General features: G+C 54.7%; 1 protein-coding gene across 2 annotated transcripts in view; it reads right to left on the bottom strand.

The window, feature by feature from the left end:
- Nucleotides 1-430: 430 nt before the first annotated feature.
- LOC120921553 (neuronal acetylcholine receptor subunit alpha-10-like) overlaps nt 431-17347 on the bottom strand; it is a 66328-nt gene continuing 49411 nt past the window's right edge. Inside the window, exons 3-6 of one of the 2 annotated variants that reach the window (XM_040334052.1) lie at nt 16458-16612; nt 6175-6613; nt 5428-5521; nt 431-1050 (exon numbers count right to left, since the gene is read on the bottom strand). In XM_040334052.1, the coding sequence (XP_040189986.1) occupies nt 455-1050; nt 5428-5521; nt 6175-6613; nt 16458-16612 (1284 nt within the window). In that variant the 3' untranslated portion in view covers nt 431-454. Of the gene's footprint in view, nt 1051-5427; nt 5522-6080; nt 6614-16457; nt 16613-17347 lie in introns of both variants that reach the window. The other variant, XM_040334053.1, reaches the window with a different exon arrangement.

The following is a 17347-nucleotide window of genomic DNA, read 5'->3' as shown; positions in this document are numbered from 1 at the left end:
GAGGCTGAAGGTCGGGACTGAGGGGGGGGGGATACAATAATCTATAATGTACAGATGTCACCAGAAATATACAAAGACACTCTGAGGATTGGGATGGCAGTATGTTTATTATGTTTATTATTATAGAACTTTGTCCACCACGGATCTGGAGCCAGCAGAGGTTCTCCGCAGTTGGGTTCCCACCCCACCCCCCATGACTGGGCAGATGCCTTCCCTCTATATTGGACACCTAGGAGCTGCCAAAGTCAAGAGCTCACCCCCAGGTAAGGCAATTGAAGAATACTGTGAGTTGGAGCGCTAGCCCTAGTCCTCCTCCATTGAGAGCCCTAGTCCTCCTCCATCGAGAGCCCTAGTCCTCCTCCATCGGGAGCCCTAGTCCTCCATTGGGAGCCCTGATCCTCCATGGGGAGCCCTAGTCCTCCATCGGGAGACCTAGTCCTCCATCGGGAGCCCTTCAGATGGCTTTTCCCATGATAAGCACGCTCATGAAGAAGACCATGATGAAGAACACCCACATGAAGAAACGGTCCATGACCTTTGCCACCTTCTTCCACTCGCCAGTCCGTTTCTGAGCGGCCTTTTGTTCCCGGAAGCAGTTGGCCATGTAGTTAATGTTTTTCAGCAGGCGTTCATTATGGCACAGACAATGAATTTTGGAGCACTCTTGGTCTCCACACCCCGTCCCAGACCTGCAGGGATCAGAGCCTTCGTATTTCCCACCCTGGTATGCCCAGTCCATCTCCTCCTTCACCACCTTGGTGTTGGGACCGCTGTCTGGACAGCTCTTCGGTACCGCGGGGGGCTCCTCCTTTTTGGCTTGCCCGTTTATGGCCTGTCCATTGGTTGGCCTCTCTGGCTCGGCTTGCGCCCTCTTGCAGCTCTCACCCACCTCATAGACAAAGAATATCCGCGACATGTACTGCAGGATGAACTTCTTGGCCCACTTGGGGACGGGCTTGGCCTCCGGGCCGCAGTGATGGATGTTCATGATGAAGATGGTGAGGGCGGTGGAGGCCGTGATCATGGTCATCGTGGCAATGTAATACTTTCCTGCCAGGAGAGAAGATGGACATTATTACTCTGTGTATTACTAACCCATCTCCACCAGCTGCACCCTGTGAGAGACCCACCTGTGTCTACTTACCTGTCTAGGGACCCTCCGGACTCTGGGTGGGATAGTGTGTCCCCCACTGGGCTCTTCTGGAGGAACGTAGGGGCCAATGGGAGGAGCTCCAGAGCCCAGTTGGGGAAATTCTATCCGCCACTGCCTCTGCAGTTCACCGGTCACCCGCCGGGCAGGTAAGTACACAAGTTATTCTATGATAGGGCACAGCTGGTGAAAGTTTTCATACCAATGACAGGCGGGTCACTTCATAGATCCAAACCAAACAAGTGAAAGTCACAACCAATAAAAACACAACCAAAAAACACAACCAATAAAAACACAACCAATAAAAACACAACCAATAAAAACACAACCAATAAATACGCAACCAATAAATACGCAACCAATAAAAACACAACCAATAAATACACAACCAATAAAAACACAACCAATAAATACACAACCAATAAATACACAACCAATAAATACACAACCAATAAATACACAACCAATAAAAACACAACCAATAAATACACAACCAATAAATACACAACCAATAAATACACAACCAATAAAAACACAACCAATAAAAACACGACCAATAAAAACACAACCAATAAATACACAACCAATAAGTACATAACCAATAAAAACACAACCAATAAAAACACAACCAATAAAAACACAACCAATAAATACACAACCAACAAATACACAACCAATAAAAACGCAACCAATAAATACACAACCAACAAATACACAACCAATATATACACAACCAATAAATACACAACCAATAAATACATAACCAATAAAAACACAACCAATAAAAACACAACCAATAAATACACAACCAATAAATACACAACCAATAAAAACACAACCAATAAATACACAACCAATAAATACACAACCAATAAAAACACAACCAATAAATACACAACCAATAAAAACACAACCAATAAATACACAACCAATAAAAACACAACCAATAAATACACAACCAATAAATACACAACCAATAAATACACAACCAATAAATACACAACCAATACATACACAACCAATAAATACACAACCAATAAATACACAACCAATAAAAACACAACCAATAAATACACAACCAATAAATACACAACCAATACATACACAACCAATAAATACACAACCAATAAAAACACAACCAATAAATACACAACCAATGAAAACACAACCAATAAATACACAACCAATAAAAACACAACCAATACATACACAACCAATAAATACACAACCAATAAAAACACAACCAATAAATACACAACCAATAAAAACACAACCAATAAATACACAACCAATAAATACACAACCAATAAATACACAACCAATAAATACACAACCAATACATACACAACCAATAAAAACACAACCAATAAATACACAACCAATAAAAACACGACCAATAAATACACAACCAATAAATACACAACCAATAAAAACACGACCAATAAATACACAACCAATAAAAACACAGCCAATAAATACACAACCAATAAATACACAACCAATAAAAACACGACCAATAAATACACGACCAATAAATACACAACTAATAAATACACAACCAATAAAAACACCACCAATAAATACACAACCAATAAAAACACAACCAATAAATACACAACCAATAAATACACAACCAACAAATACACAACCAATAAAAACACAACCAATAAATACACAACCAATAAATACACAACCCATAAATACACAACCAATAAATACACAACCAACAAATACACAACCAATAAATACACAACCCATAAATACACAACCAATAAATACACAACCAACAAATACACAACCAATAAAAACACAACCAATAAATACACAACCAATAAATACACAACCCATAAATACACAACCAATAAATACACAACCAGGCCAATGTCAGAAAATTCCTTCAAATGACCTTTCAGTAACTTTACTCTCCCGAAATTCCAGACATCTCCCAACAGACAGCAAGAAAATCAGAACTTCCCCACCGTCCATCATTAGAAGGACATCCATGGACTCCAGACAGTGCCGAGGCAAGATCTCATCTCATCCCTCCCCTAAACACACCCCATATAACCCCACAACTCCTCCCCTAAACACACCCCATATAACCCCACAACTCCTCCCCTAAACACACCCCATATAACCCCACACCCCTCCCCTAAACACACCCCATATAACCCCACAACTCCTCCCCTAATTACACCCCCATAAAACCACACACCCCTCCCCTAAACACACCCCATATAACCCCACAACTCCTCCCCTAATTACACCCCCATATAACCCCACAACTCCTCCCCTAAACACACCCCATATAACCCCACACCCCTCCCCTAAACACACCCCATATAACCCCACACCCCTCCCCTAAACACACCCCATATAACCCCACACCCCTCCCCTAAACACACCCCATATAACCCCACACCCCTCCCCTAAACACACCCCATATAACCCCACACCCCTCCCCTAAACACACCCCATATAACCCCACACCCCTCCCCTAAACACACCCCATATAACCCCACAACTCCTCCCCTAATTACACCCCCATATAACCCCACACCCCTCCCCTAAACACACCCCATATAACCCCACACCCCTCCCCTAAACACACCCCATATAACCCCACACCCCTCCTCTAAACACACCCCATATAACCCCACAACTCCTCCCCTAAACACACCCCATATAACCCCACACCCCTCCTCTAAACACACCCCATATAACCCCACACACCCCTCCCCTAAACACACCCCATATAACCCCACACCCCCTCCCCTAAACACACCCCATATAACCCCACAACTCCTCCCCTAATTACACCCCAAGATAACCCCACAACTCCTCCCCTAATTACACCCCCATATAACCCCACACCCCTCCCCTAAACATACCCCATATAACCCCACACCCCTCCCCTAAACACACCCCATATAACCCCACACCCCTCCCCTAAACACACCCCATATAACCCCACAACTCCTCCCCTAATTACACCCCCATATAACCCCACACCCCTCCCCTAAACACACCCCATATAACCCCACACCCCTCCCCTAAACACACCCCATATAACCCCACAACTCCTCCCCTAATTACACCCCAAGATAACCCCACAACTCCTCCCCTAATTACACCCCCATATAACCACACACCCCTCCCCTAAACACACCCCATATAACCCCACGCCCCCTTTCCCTAAACACACCCCATATAACCCCACACCCCCCCTCCCCTAAACACACCCCATATAACCCCACACCCCTCCCCTAAACATACCCCATATAACCCCACACCCCTCCCCTAAACACACCCCATATAACCCCACAACTCCTCCCCTAATTACACCCCAAGATAACCCCACAACTCCTCCCCTAATTACACCCCCATATAACCCCACACCCCTCCCCTAAACACACCCCATATAACCCCACACCCCTCCCCTAATTACACCCCATATAACCCCACACCCCTCCTCTAAACACACCCCATATAACCCCACAACTCCTCCCCTAACCACACCCCATATAACCCCACACCCCTCCCCTAAACACACCCCATATAACCCCACAACTCCTCCCCTAATTACACCCCCATATAACCCCACACCCCTCCCCTAAACACACCCCCATATAACCCCACACCCCTCCCCTAAACACACCCCATATAACCCCACAACTCCTCCCCTAAACACACCCCATATAACCCCACACCCCTCCCCTAAACACACCCCATATAACCCCACAACTCCTCCCCTAATTACACCCCCATATAACCCCACACCCCTCCCCTAATTACACCCCATATAACCCCACACCCCTCCCATAAACACACCCCATATAACCCCACAACTCCTCCCCTAAACACACCCCATATAACCCCACACCCCTCCCCTAAACACACCCCATATAACCCCACAACTCCTCCCCTAATTACACCCCAAGATAACCCCACAACTCCTCCCCTAATTACACCCCCATATAACCCCACACCCCTCCCCTAACCACACCCCATATAACCCCACACCCCTCCCCTAACCACACCCCATATAACCCCACACCCCTCCTCTAAACACACCCCATATAACCCCACAACTCCTCCCCTAAACACACCCCATATAACCCCACACCCCTCCCCTAAACACACCCCATATAACCCCACACCCCCCTCCCCTAAACACACCCCATATAACCCTACACCCCATATAACCCTAAACCCCTCCCCTAAACACACCCCATATAACCCTAAACCCCTCGCCCATGCCCTCTTCCTATACTCACCGATTAGTGGCACATTTTCGGAGGGCGGCATACTTTCCGCCACCAGCAGCTGGAATACGGTGAGGGCCAGGAGGACCGTGACACCCAGTGACACCTTCTCCCCTAAACACACCCCATATAACCCTAAACCCCTCCCCTAAACACACACCCCATATAACCCCACACCCCTCCCCTAAACACGCCCCATATAATCCCACACCCCTCCCCTAAACACACCCCATATAACCCCACACCCCTCCCCCAACACACCCCATATAACCCCACACCCCTCCCCTAAACACACCCCATATAACCCCACACCCCTCCCCTAAACACACCCCATATAACCCCACACCCCTCCCCTAACCACACCCCATATAACCCCACACCCCATATAACCCCACACCCCTCCCCTAAACACACCCCATATAACCCCACACCCCATATAACCCCACACCCCTCCCCTAAACACACCCCATATAACCCCACACCCCTCCCCTAACCACACCCCATATAACCCCACACCCCATATAACCCTAAACCCCTCCCCTAACCACACCCCATATAACCCCACACCCCATATAACCCCACACCCCATATAACCCCACACCCCTCCCCTAAACACACCCCATATGACCCTAAACCCCTCGCCCATGCCCTCTTCCTATACTCACCGATTAGTGGCACATTTTCGGAGGGCGGCATACTTTCCGCCACCAGCAGCTGGAATACGGTGAGGGCCAGGAGGACCGTGACACCCAGTGACACCTTCTCCCCGGAGTCTGCCGGCAGATAAAAGCCCAGAGGGGCGAGGAAGGAGATCATCACACATGGAAGGAGGAGGTTGAAGATGTAGAAGGAGGCTCTTCTCTTCAGCATTAGGGTGTAGGTGACATCGGGGTACGGCTCAGAACAGCACCCATAGGTGATGACATTTTTCTTGGCTGGCATCCCCAGAACTTCCCATTCCACATTCTCCACAAAGTCCGTCAGGTCCGCCGTGTCCAGGTGATTGAGGATATCGATCTGGTTCCCATTGTAGGTCCAAGAGCCAAAGGTCAAGCGGCATTGCTGTCTATCAAATGGGAAGAAGGAGACGTCCACTTTGCAGGAGCTCTTGGTGATGGCCGGTGAGTCCCACATAATCTTACCGTCGTACCGAATCATAACATTGGTCTCCATGGATCCCGTGAACTGGTCATCAGCACTGGGGGAGGGGAAAAGATGGAAATTAGAAATTGTGGGCAATGACCTTCTATTATTACAGAGGAAGAAGCCAAATGGTGCCATTCAGGTGGTCATCAGCAGGGAGTTGTTGGCACAAACCAACCCAAGACCTCCGGCATGGACAACAACTAGAGGCCTGGGCAGTGAAGGACGATGATGGGCAGTGAAGGACGATGATGGGCAGTGAAGGACGATGCTGGGCAGTGATGGGCAGTGAAGGACGATGATGGGCAGTGAAGGACGATGATGGGCAGTGAAGGACAGTGATGGGCAGTGAAGGACAGTGAAGGACGATGATGGGCAGTGAAGGACAGTGATGGGCAGTGATGGGCAGTGAAGGACGATGATGGGCAGTGAAGATCAGTGAAGGACAATGATGGGCAGTGAAGGACGATGATGGGCAGTGAAGGACGATGATGGGCAGTGAAGATCAGTGAAGGACGATGATGGGCAGTGAAGATCAGTGAAGGACAATGATGGGCAGTGAAGGACGATGATGGGCAGTGATGGGCAGTGAAGATCAGTGAAGGACGATGATGGGCAGTGAAGATCAGTGAAGGACGATGATGGGCAGTGAAGGACAATGATGGGCAGTGAAGGATGATGATGGGCAGTGAAGGACGATGATGGGCAGTGAAGGACGATGATGGGCAGTGAAGATCCGTGAAGGACAATGATGGGCAGTGAAGGACGATGATGGGCAGTGAAGGACGATGATGGGCAGTGAAGGACGATGATGGGCAGTGAAGATTAGTGAAGGACAATGATGGGCAGTGAAGATCAGTGAAGGACGATGATGGGCAGTGAAGGACGATGATGGGCAGTGAAGATCAGTGAAGGACAATGATGGGCAGTCATGGGCAGTGAAGGACAGTGATGGGCAGTAAAGATCAGTGAAGGACGATGATGGGCAGTGAAGGACGATGATGGGCAGTAAAGATCAGTGAAGGACGATGATGGGCAGTGAAGGACGATGATGGGCAGTGAAGATCAGTGAAGGACAATGATGGGCAGTGATGGGCAGTGAAGGACAGTGATGGGCAGTGAAGGACGATGATGGGCAGTGAAGGACGATGATGGGCAGTGAAGGACGATGCTGGGCAGTGATGGGCAGTGAAGGACGATGATGGGCAGTGAAGGACGATGATGGGCAGTGAAGGACAGTGATGGGCAGTGAAGGACAGTGAAGGACGATGATGGGCAGTGAAGGACAGTGATGGGCAGTGATGGGCAGTGAAGGACGATGATGGGCAGTGAAGATCAGTGAAGGACAATGATGGGCAGTGAAGGACGATGATGGGCAGTGAAGGACGATGATGGGCAGTGAAGATCAGTGAAGGACGATGATGGGCAGTGAAGATCAGTGAAGGACAATGATGGGCAGTGAAGGACGATGATGGGCAGTGATGGGCAGTGAAGATCAGTGAAGGACGATGATGGGCAGTGAAGGACAATGATGGGCAGTGAAGGATGATGATGGGCAGTGAAGGACGATGATGGGCAGTGAAGGACGATGATGGGCAGTGAAGATCCGTGAAGGACAATGATGGGCAGTGAAGGACGATGATGGGCAGTGAAGGACGATGATGGGCAGTGAAGGACGATGATGGGCAGTGAAGATTAGTGAAGGACAATGATGGGCAGTGAAGATCAGTGAAGGACGATGATGGGCAGTGAAGATCAGTGAAGGACAATGATGGGCAGTGAAGGATGATGATGGGCAGTGAAGGACGATGATGGGCAGTGAAGGACGATGATGGGCAGTAAAGATCAGTGAAGGACGATGATGGGCAGTGAAGGACGATGATGGGCAGTGAAGATCCGTGAAGGACAATGATGGGCAGTGAAGGACGATGATGGGCAGTGAAGGACGATGATGGGCAGTGAAGGACGATGATGGGCAGTGAAGATTAGTGAAGGACAATGATGGGCAGTGAAGATCAGTGAAGGACGATGATGGGCAGTAAAGATCAGTGAAGGACGATGATGGGCAGTGAAGGACGATGATGGGCAGTGAAGATCAGTGAAGGACAATGATGGGCAGTCATGGGCAGTGAAGGACAGTGATGGGCAGTAAAGATCAGTGAAGGACGATGATGGGCAGTGAAGGACGATGATGGGCAGTAAAGATCAGTGAAGGACGATGATGGGCAGTGAAGGACGATGATGGGCAGTGAAGATCAGTGAAGGACAATGATGGGCAGTGATGGGCAGTGAAGGACAGTGATGGGCAGTGAAGGACGATGATGGGCAGTGAAGGACGATGAGACAGGAGTGCGGCATTGAGACAGGAGTAGGGATGAGCGGAACACCCCCCTGTTCGGTTCGCACCAGAACTTGCGAACACACCAAATGTTCCTGTGAACTTTAGAACCCCATTCAAGTCTATGGGACTCGAACATTTGAAATCTAAAGTGCTAATTTTAAAGGCTAATATGCAAGTTATTGTCCTAAAAAGTGTTTGGGGACCCGGGTCCTGTCCCAGGGGAGTGTTTGGGGACCCGGGTCCTGTCCCAGGGGAGTGTTTGGGGACCCGGGTCCTGTCCCAGGGGAGTGTTTGGGGACCCGGGTCCTGTCCCAGGGGAGTGTTTGGGGACCCGGGTCCTACCCCAGGGGAGTGTTTGGGGACCCGGGTCCTGCCCCAGGGGAGTGTTTGGGGATCCGGGTCCTGCCCCAGGGGAGTGTTTGAGGACCCGGGTCCTGCCCCAGGGGAGTGTTTGGGGACCCGGGTCCTGTCCCAGGGGAGTGTTTGGGGACCCGGGTCCTGTCCCAGGGGAGTGTTTGGGGACCCGGGTCCTGCCCCAGGGGAGTGTTTGGGGACCCGGGTCCTGTCCCAGGGGAGTGTTTGGGGACCCGGGTCCTGCCCCAGGGGAGTGTTTGGGGACCCGGGTCCTGCCCCAGGGGAGTGTTTGGGGATCCGGGTCCTGCCCCAGGGGAGTGTTTGGGGACCCGGGTCCTGCCCCAGGGGAGTGTGTGGGGACCCGGGTCCTGTCCCAGGGGAGTGTTTGGGGACCCGGGTCCTGTCCCAGGGGAGTGTTTGGGGACCCGGGTCCTGTCCCAGGGGAGTGTTTGGGGACCCGGGTCCTGTCCCAGGGGAGTGTTTGGGGACCCGGGTCCTACCCCAGGGGAGTGTTTGGGGACCCGGGTCCTGCCCCAGGGGAGTGTTTGGGGATCCGGGTCCTGCCCCAGGGGAGTGTTTGAGGACCCGGGTCCTGCCCCAGGGGAGTGTTTGGGGACCCGGGTCCTGTCCCAGGGGAGTGTTTGGGGACCCGGGTCCTGTCCCAGGGGAGTGTTTGGGGACCCGGGTCCTGTCCCAGGGGAGTGTTTGGGGACCCGGGTCCTGTCCCAGGGGAGTGTTTGGGGACCCGGGTCCTGCCCCAGGGGAGTGTTTGGGGACCCGGGTCCTGCCCCAGGGGAGTGTTTGGGGATCCGGGTCCTGCCCCAGGGGAGTGTTTGAGGACCCGGGTCCTGCCCCAGGGGAGTGTTTGGGGACCCGGGTCCTGTCCCAGGGGAGTGTTTGGGGACCCGGGTCCTGTCCCAGGGGAGTGTTTGGGGACCCGGGTCCTGTCCCAGGGGAGTGTTTGGGGACCCGGGTCCTGTCCCTAGGGGGTGTAAAGTCAGCATATGAAATAGCGCATGTTTCCCGTACATAGAACTGTCCCTGCACAAAGTGTCATTTCTGAAAGGAAAAAAGACATTTAAAACCGGACTTGCGGCTATAATGAATTGTCGGCTCCGGCAATTCAGAGAGAATTCATTCATAAAAAAATAAATAGCGTGGGGGTCCCCCCAGGATTCCATTACCAGGCCCTTTGGGTCTGGTATGGATTTTAAGGGGAACCCCGTGTAATTAAAACAAAATGTCGTGGGGTTCCCCCAACAATACATACCAGAGGGGGGACAAGAGAGCGCCCCCCCCCCCTCCTGAACCGTACCAGGCCACAAGCCCTAAACATGGGGAGGATGTCCTCATGTTGATGGGGACAAGGACCTCATCCCCACAACCCTTGCCCGGTGGTTGTGGGAGTCTGCGGGCGGGGGGCTTATCGTAATCTGGAAGACCCCTTTAACAAGGGGACCCCCAGATCCTGCCCCCCCCCATGTGAATTGGTAACGGGGTACAGACAGCTTGGGAAAAGTCCTTTATTAAAAAATAAAATCCAGCTATGTACATCCTTCCACAACCCGGACCCAAGCTACCCGCCGCTACGCGCGAGCCGTGTGACATTTCTTTTATAACCGAGGGCGGGGCCAGCCGTGGCATGGAGGAGTGACCCCCCCCCCCGTTCTGATGTAACAGGGGTTTCTGGCGGCTTCTCTGTGGTGTCACGGGTCACCCCGTCCCCCACTTGCGCGTCACGGGAAACATGCGCTACTTTACTGGCATACTATAGACACCCCCAAGGTACAACATTTAAAGGAATATTTCACTTTTATTGTTTCACTTTTAGCATTATTAATATCACTGCTCCCGAAAAAATGGCAGTTTTTAAAACTTTTTTATGCATTGATACATGTCCCCTGGGGCAGGACCCGGGTCCCCAAACACTCCCCTGGGGCAGGACCCGGGTCCCCAAACACTCCCCTGGGGCAGGACGCGGGTCCCCAAACACTCCCCTGGGGCAGGACCCGGGTCCCCAAACACTCCCCTGGGGCAGGACTCGGGTCCCCAAACACTCCCCTGGGGCAGGACCCGGGTCCCCAAACACTCCCCTGGGACAGGACTCGGGTCCCCAAACACTCCCCTGGGGCAGGACCCGGGTCCCCAAACACTCCCCTGGGGCAGGACCCGGGTCCCCAAACACTCCCCTGGGGCAGGACCCGGGTCCCCAAACACTCCCCTGGGACAGGACCCGGGTCCCCAAACACTCCCCTGGGGCAGGACCCGGGTCCCCAAACACTCCCCTGGGGCAGGACCCGGGTCCCCAAACACTCCCCTGGGGCAGGACTCGGGTCCCCAAACACTCCCCTGGGGCAGGACCCGGGTCCCCAAACACTCCCCCAGGGGCAGGACCCGGGTCCCCAAACACTCCCCTGGGGCAGGACCCAGGTCCCCAAACACTCTCCTGGGGCAGGACCCGGGTCCCCAAACACTCCCCTGGGGCAGGACCCGGGTCCCCAAACACTCCCCTGGGACAGGACCCGGGTCCCCAAACACTCCCCCTGGGGCAGGACCCGGGTCCCCAAACACTCCGCTGGGGCAGGACCCGGGTCCCCAAACACTCCCCTGGGGCAGGACCCGGGTCCCCAAACACTCCCCCTGGGGCAGGACCCGGGTCCCCAAACACACCCCTGGGGCAGGAGCCAGGTCCCCAAACACTCCCCTGGGGCAGGACCCGGGTCCCCAAACACTCCCCTGGGGCAGGACCCGGGTCCCCAAACACTTCCCTGGGGCAGGACCCGGGTCCCCAAACACTCCCCTGGGACAGGACCCGGGTCCCCAAACACTCCCCCTGGGGCAGGACCCGGGTCCCCAAACACTCCGCTGGGGCAGGACCCGGGTCCCCAAACACTCCCCTGGGGCAGGACCCGGGTCCCCAAACACTCCCCCTGGGGCAGGACCCGGGTCCCCAAACACACCCCTGGGGCAGGAGCCAGGTCCCCAAACACTCCCCTGGGGCAGGACCCGGGTCCCCAAACACTCCCCTGGGGCAGGACCCGGGTCCCCAAACACTTCCCTGGGGCAGGACCCGGGTCCCCAAACACTCCCCTGGGACAGGACCCGGGTCCCCAAACACTCCCCTGGGGCAGGACCCGGGTCCCTAAACACTCCCCTGGGGCAGGACCCGGGTCCCCAAACACTCCCCTGGGGCAGGACCCGGGTCCCCAAACACTCCCCCTGGGACAGGACCCGGGTCCCCAAACACTCCCCTGGGGCAGGACCCGGGTCCCCAAACACTCCCCTGGGGCAGGACCCGGGTCCCCAAACACTCCCCTGGGACAGGACCCGGGTCCCCAAACACTCCCCTGGGGCAGGACCCGGGTCCCCAAACACTCCCCTGGGACAGGACCCGGGTCCCCAAACACTCCCCTGGGGCAGGACCCGGGTCCCCAAACACTCCCCTGGGGCATGACCCGGGTCCCCAAACACTCCCCCTGGGACAGGACCCGGGTCCCCAAACACTCCCCTAGGGCAGGACCCGGGTCCCCAAACACTCCCCTGGGGCAGGACCCGGGTCACCAAACACTCCCCTGGGGCAGGACCCGGGTCCCCAAACACTCCCCCTGGGGCAGGACCCGGGTCCCCAAACACTCCCCTTTTCTTCGCCGAACAGCCAATGTTCAAGTCGACCATAAAGCTCATCCCTGATCATGATGGACTGAGCCCAGTCACCCTGTCTTCTCTCCAGGGGGTGAAAGGACTCCGGGGGGAAGGGCCAGTCCAGGCCTCTCCCCAGCGGCAGGCAGGTTCTCTGAGAGAGGCAGAGGTTGGCGGGGTGAGTTATGCTCTGTTTGGGACAATTTATTTGGGGTACTGTGTGGGTACCGGCATTGGGGGGCTGGATCTACTGACTGACTTCGGAAGTCAACCCGTCTGGGGTCTCCTCCTGTGTTAGTCTCCCACCGAAAGGAGTCATTCATGTCATTTCATCATGTGCAGGAAGGGGTTAAATTCCTTTTCCCTGGGGGGGGGGGGGGATAGTTTTCCTTTTGGTGTAGCTCCCCCATGCCCCTTATTATTTAGTTGTGTGGCCCCTGACATGCGGGATCCCCGGGAGCAGATGATTAATACAAGCCCCCCCTCCCCCCCACGTGTGTCTGTAATTTGGTCCCGGGGCTCGGAGAGTCACCTGAAGAACCTGAGCCGCCGCACACAGCAGCTGTACCTGAGATTGTGTTACACCTTCCCGAGCGAGCGAGCGCCGGCGGCGGCAAATCCCTGCAGAGCCCGGAGAATGGCCTGAAATGTCATGTGTGACCCCCCTCCCCCCCGGAGCGTGGCCTGAAATGTCATGTGTGACCCCCCCCCCGGAGCGTGGCCTGAAATGTCATGTGTGACCCCCCCCCCCCCCCGGAGAATGGCCTGAAATGTCATGTGTGACCCCCCCCCCCCCGGAGCGTGGCCTGAAATGTCATGTGTGACCCCCCCCCCCCCCGGAGCGTGGCCTGAAATGTCATGTGTGACCCCCCCCCCAGAGCGTGGCCTGAAATGTCATGTGTGACCCCCCCCCCCCCCCGGAGAATGGCCTGAAATGTCATGTGCGACCCCCGGAGAATGGCCTGAAATGTCATGTGTGACCCCCCCCCCAGAGCGTGGCCTGAAATGTCAAGTGTGACCCCCCCCCCAGAGATTGCCCTTTAATGTCATGTGTGACCCCCCCCCGGAGCGTGGCCTGAAATGTCATGTGTGACCCCCCCCGGAGCGTGGCCTGAAATGTCATGTGTGACCCCCCCCAGAGCGTGGCCTGAAATGTCATGTGTGACCCCCCCCCCCCCCCCGGAGCGTGGCCTGAAATGTAATTTGTGACCCCCCACCCCCCGTGGCATGGCCTGAAATGTCATGTGTGACCCCCCTCCCCCCCGGAGCGTGGCCTGAAATGTCATGTGTGACCCCCCCCCCCGGAGCGTGGCCTGAAATGTCATGTGTGACCCCCCCCCCCAGAGCGTGGCCTGAAATGTCATGTGTGACCCCCCACCCCCCCCGGAGCGTGGCCTGAAATGTAATTTGTGACCCCCCACCCCCCGTGGCATGGCCTGAAATGTCATGTGTGACCCCCCCCCTGGAGCGTGGCCTGAAATGTCATGTGTGACCCCCCCCCCCGGAGCGTGGCCTGAAATGTCATGTGTGACCCCACCCCCCCAGAGCGTGGCCTGAAATGTCATGTGTGACCCCCCCCCGGAGCGTGGCCTGAAATGTCATGTGTGACCCCCCCCCCGGAGCGTGGCCTGAAATGTCATGTGTGACCCCCCCCCCAGAGCGTGGCCTGAAATGTCATGTGTGACCCCCCCCCCGGAGCGTGGCCTGAAATGTCATGTGTGACCCCCCCCCCCGAGCGTGGCCTGAAATGTCATGTGTGACCCCCCCCCCCCCCCGGAGCGTGGCCTGAAATGTAATTTGTGACCCCCCACCCCCCGTGGCATGGCCTGAAATGTCATGTGTGACCCCCCCCCTGGAGCGTGGCCTGAAATGTCATGTGTGACCCCCCCCCCCGGAGCGTGGCCTGAAATGTCATGTGTGACCCCCCCCCCCCAGAGCGTGGCCTGAAATGTCATGTGTGCCCCCCCCCCGGAGCGTGGCCTGAAATGTCATGTGTGACCCCCCCCCCCGGAGCGTGGCCTGAAATGTCAAGTGTGACCCCCCCCCCCGGAGCGTGGCCTGAAATGTCATGTGTGACCCCCCCCCCCCGGAGCGTGGCCTGAAATGTCATGTGCGACCCCCCCCCCCCCCGGAGCGTGGCCTGAAATGTCATGTGTGACCCCCCACTCCCCAGGAATGGCCTGAAATGTCATGTGTGACCCCCCGGGCATGGCCTGAAATGTCATGTGTGACCCCCCCCCGGAGCGTGGCCTGAAATGTCATTTGTGACCCCCCCCCCCGGAGCGTGGCCTGAAATGTCATTTGTGACCCCCCCCCGGAGCGTGGCCTGAAATGTCATGTGTGACCCCCCACTCCCCAGGAATGGCCTGAAATGTCATGTGTGACCCCCCCCCCCCCCCCGGAGCGTGGCCTGAAATGTCCAGTGTGACCCCCCACCCCCCGGGGCATGGCCTGAAATGTCAAGTGTGACCCCCGGAGCGTGGCCTGAAATGTCATGTGTGACCCCCCCCCCCCCCGGAGCGTGGCCTGAAATGTCATGTGTGACCCCCGAAGCGTGGCCTGAAATGTCATGTGTGACCCCCCCCCCCGGGAGTGGCCTGAAATGTCATGTGTGACCCCCCCCCCCGGAGCGTGGCCTGAAATGTCAAGTGTGACCCCCCACCCCCCAGGAATGGCTTGAAATGTCATTTGTGACCCCCCAGGAATGGCCTGAAATCTCATTTGTGACCCCCGAAGCGTGGCCTGAAATGTCATGTGTGACCCTCCACCCCCCCCCCGGGGAATGTCCTGAAATGTCATGTGTGACCCCCCGGGGCATGGCCTGAAATGTCATTTGTGACCCCCCACCCCCCAGGGCATGGCCTGAAATGTCATTTGTGACCCCCCCCCCGGGAGTGGCCTGAAATGTCATGTGTGACCCTCCACCCCCCCAGGGAATGTCCTGAAATGTCATGTGTGACCCCCGAAGCGTGGCCTGAAATGTCATGTGTGACCCTCCACCCCCCCCCCCCCCCCGGGGAATGTCCTGAAATGTCATGTGTGACCCCCCGGGGCATGGCCTGAAATGTCATTTGTGACCCCCCACCCCCCAGGGCATGGCCTGAAATGTCATTTGTGACCCCCCTCCCCCCCCCGGGGAATGTCCTGAAATGTCATGTGTGACCCCCCGGGGCATGGCCTGAAATGTCATTTGTGACCCCCCCAGGGCATGGCCTGAAATGTCACCTGTGCCCCCATCCCCCCACCCGGCGCATGGCCTGAAATGTCACCTGTAGGTGTCCATAAGAAGTAGAGGTCACTCTTAGTATCATTATTTTCACAGCTTCGGATTGAACCCGCTGTCAGCAGGACAGGAAGTGAGAGGAAATCGAATTGAGCCTCGGATAGCAGAGAAAACCTGACAGGGGTTATAATACGTCCCAATTCCATCCCAATTTGCCATGAAGTCTATTGACCTATTCAGACAGGAGAACCCGGCAAGGCCGTCCCCGGTGACAGAGTGGAAGATTTGGCCTCACCGGGGCTGGAAGAATGATAAGAATTGAAGTTCCCATGTATGACCTACCTGTTATAGAGGACAATATCGGGTCTCCAGACATAACTACTCGGTATACGGATGGTATCCAGACCATCGTATTCTTCCTTGTTCCAGCGCAGGTAGGCGTCGTACCATACCTGCCGGATCCACAGATACGTTATCAAGATCTGATTCCGCTCATCCTAGGAAAGACCAGAAGGAGAAGGTGGTGAGGACAATGCTGGTCAACTGAAAGAGGCCAATACTGGTCAACCAGAAGGTGAGGACAATAGTGGTCAACCAGAAGAGGCCAATACTGGTCAACCAGAAGAGGCCAATAGTGGTCAACCAGAAGAGGCCAATAGTAGTCAACCAGAAGAGGCCAATACTGGTCAACCAGAAGAGGCCAATACTGGTCAACCAGAAGGTGGGGACAATAGTGGTCAACCAGAAGAGGCCAATACTGGTCAACCAGAAGAGGCCAATAGTGGTCAACCAGAAGAGGCCAATACTGGTCAACCAGAAGGTGAGGACAATAGTGGTCAACCAGAAGAGGCCAATACTGGTCAACCAGAAGAGGCCAATACTGGTCAACCAGAAGAGGCCAATACTGGTCAACCAGAAGAGGCCAATACTGGTCAACCAGAAGGTGAGGACAATAGTGGTCAACCAGAAGAGGCCAATACTGGTCAACCAGAAGAGGCCAATAGTGGTCAACCAGAAGAGGCCAATACTGGTCAACCAGAAGAGGCCAATACTGGTCAACCAGAAGAGGCCAATAGTGGTCAACCAGAAGAGGTCAATACTGGTCAACCAAAAGAGGCCAATAGTGGTCAACCAGAAGAGGCCAATACTGGTCAACCAGAAGAGGTCAATACTGATAACCAGAAGAAGCCAATACTGGTCAACCAGAAGGTGAGGACAATACTGGTCAACCA

The sequence above is a fragment of the Rana temporaria genome, assembly GCF_905171775.1.
Source record: "Rana temporaria chromosome 2 unlocalized genomic scaffold, aRanTem1.1 chr2d, whole genome shotgun sequence".
Lineage (NCBI taxonomy): Eukaryota > Metazoa > Chordata > Amphibia > Anura > Ranidae > Rana > Rana temporaria.
This window is presented reverse-complemented; position numbering and strand designations above follow the sequence as displayed.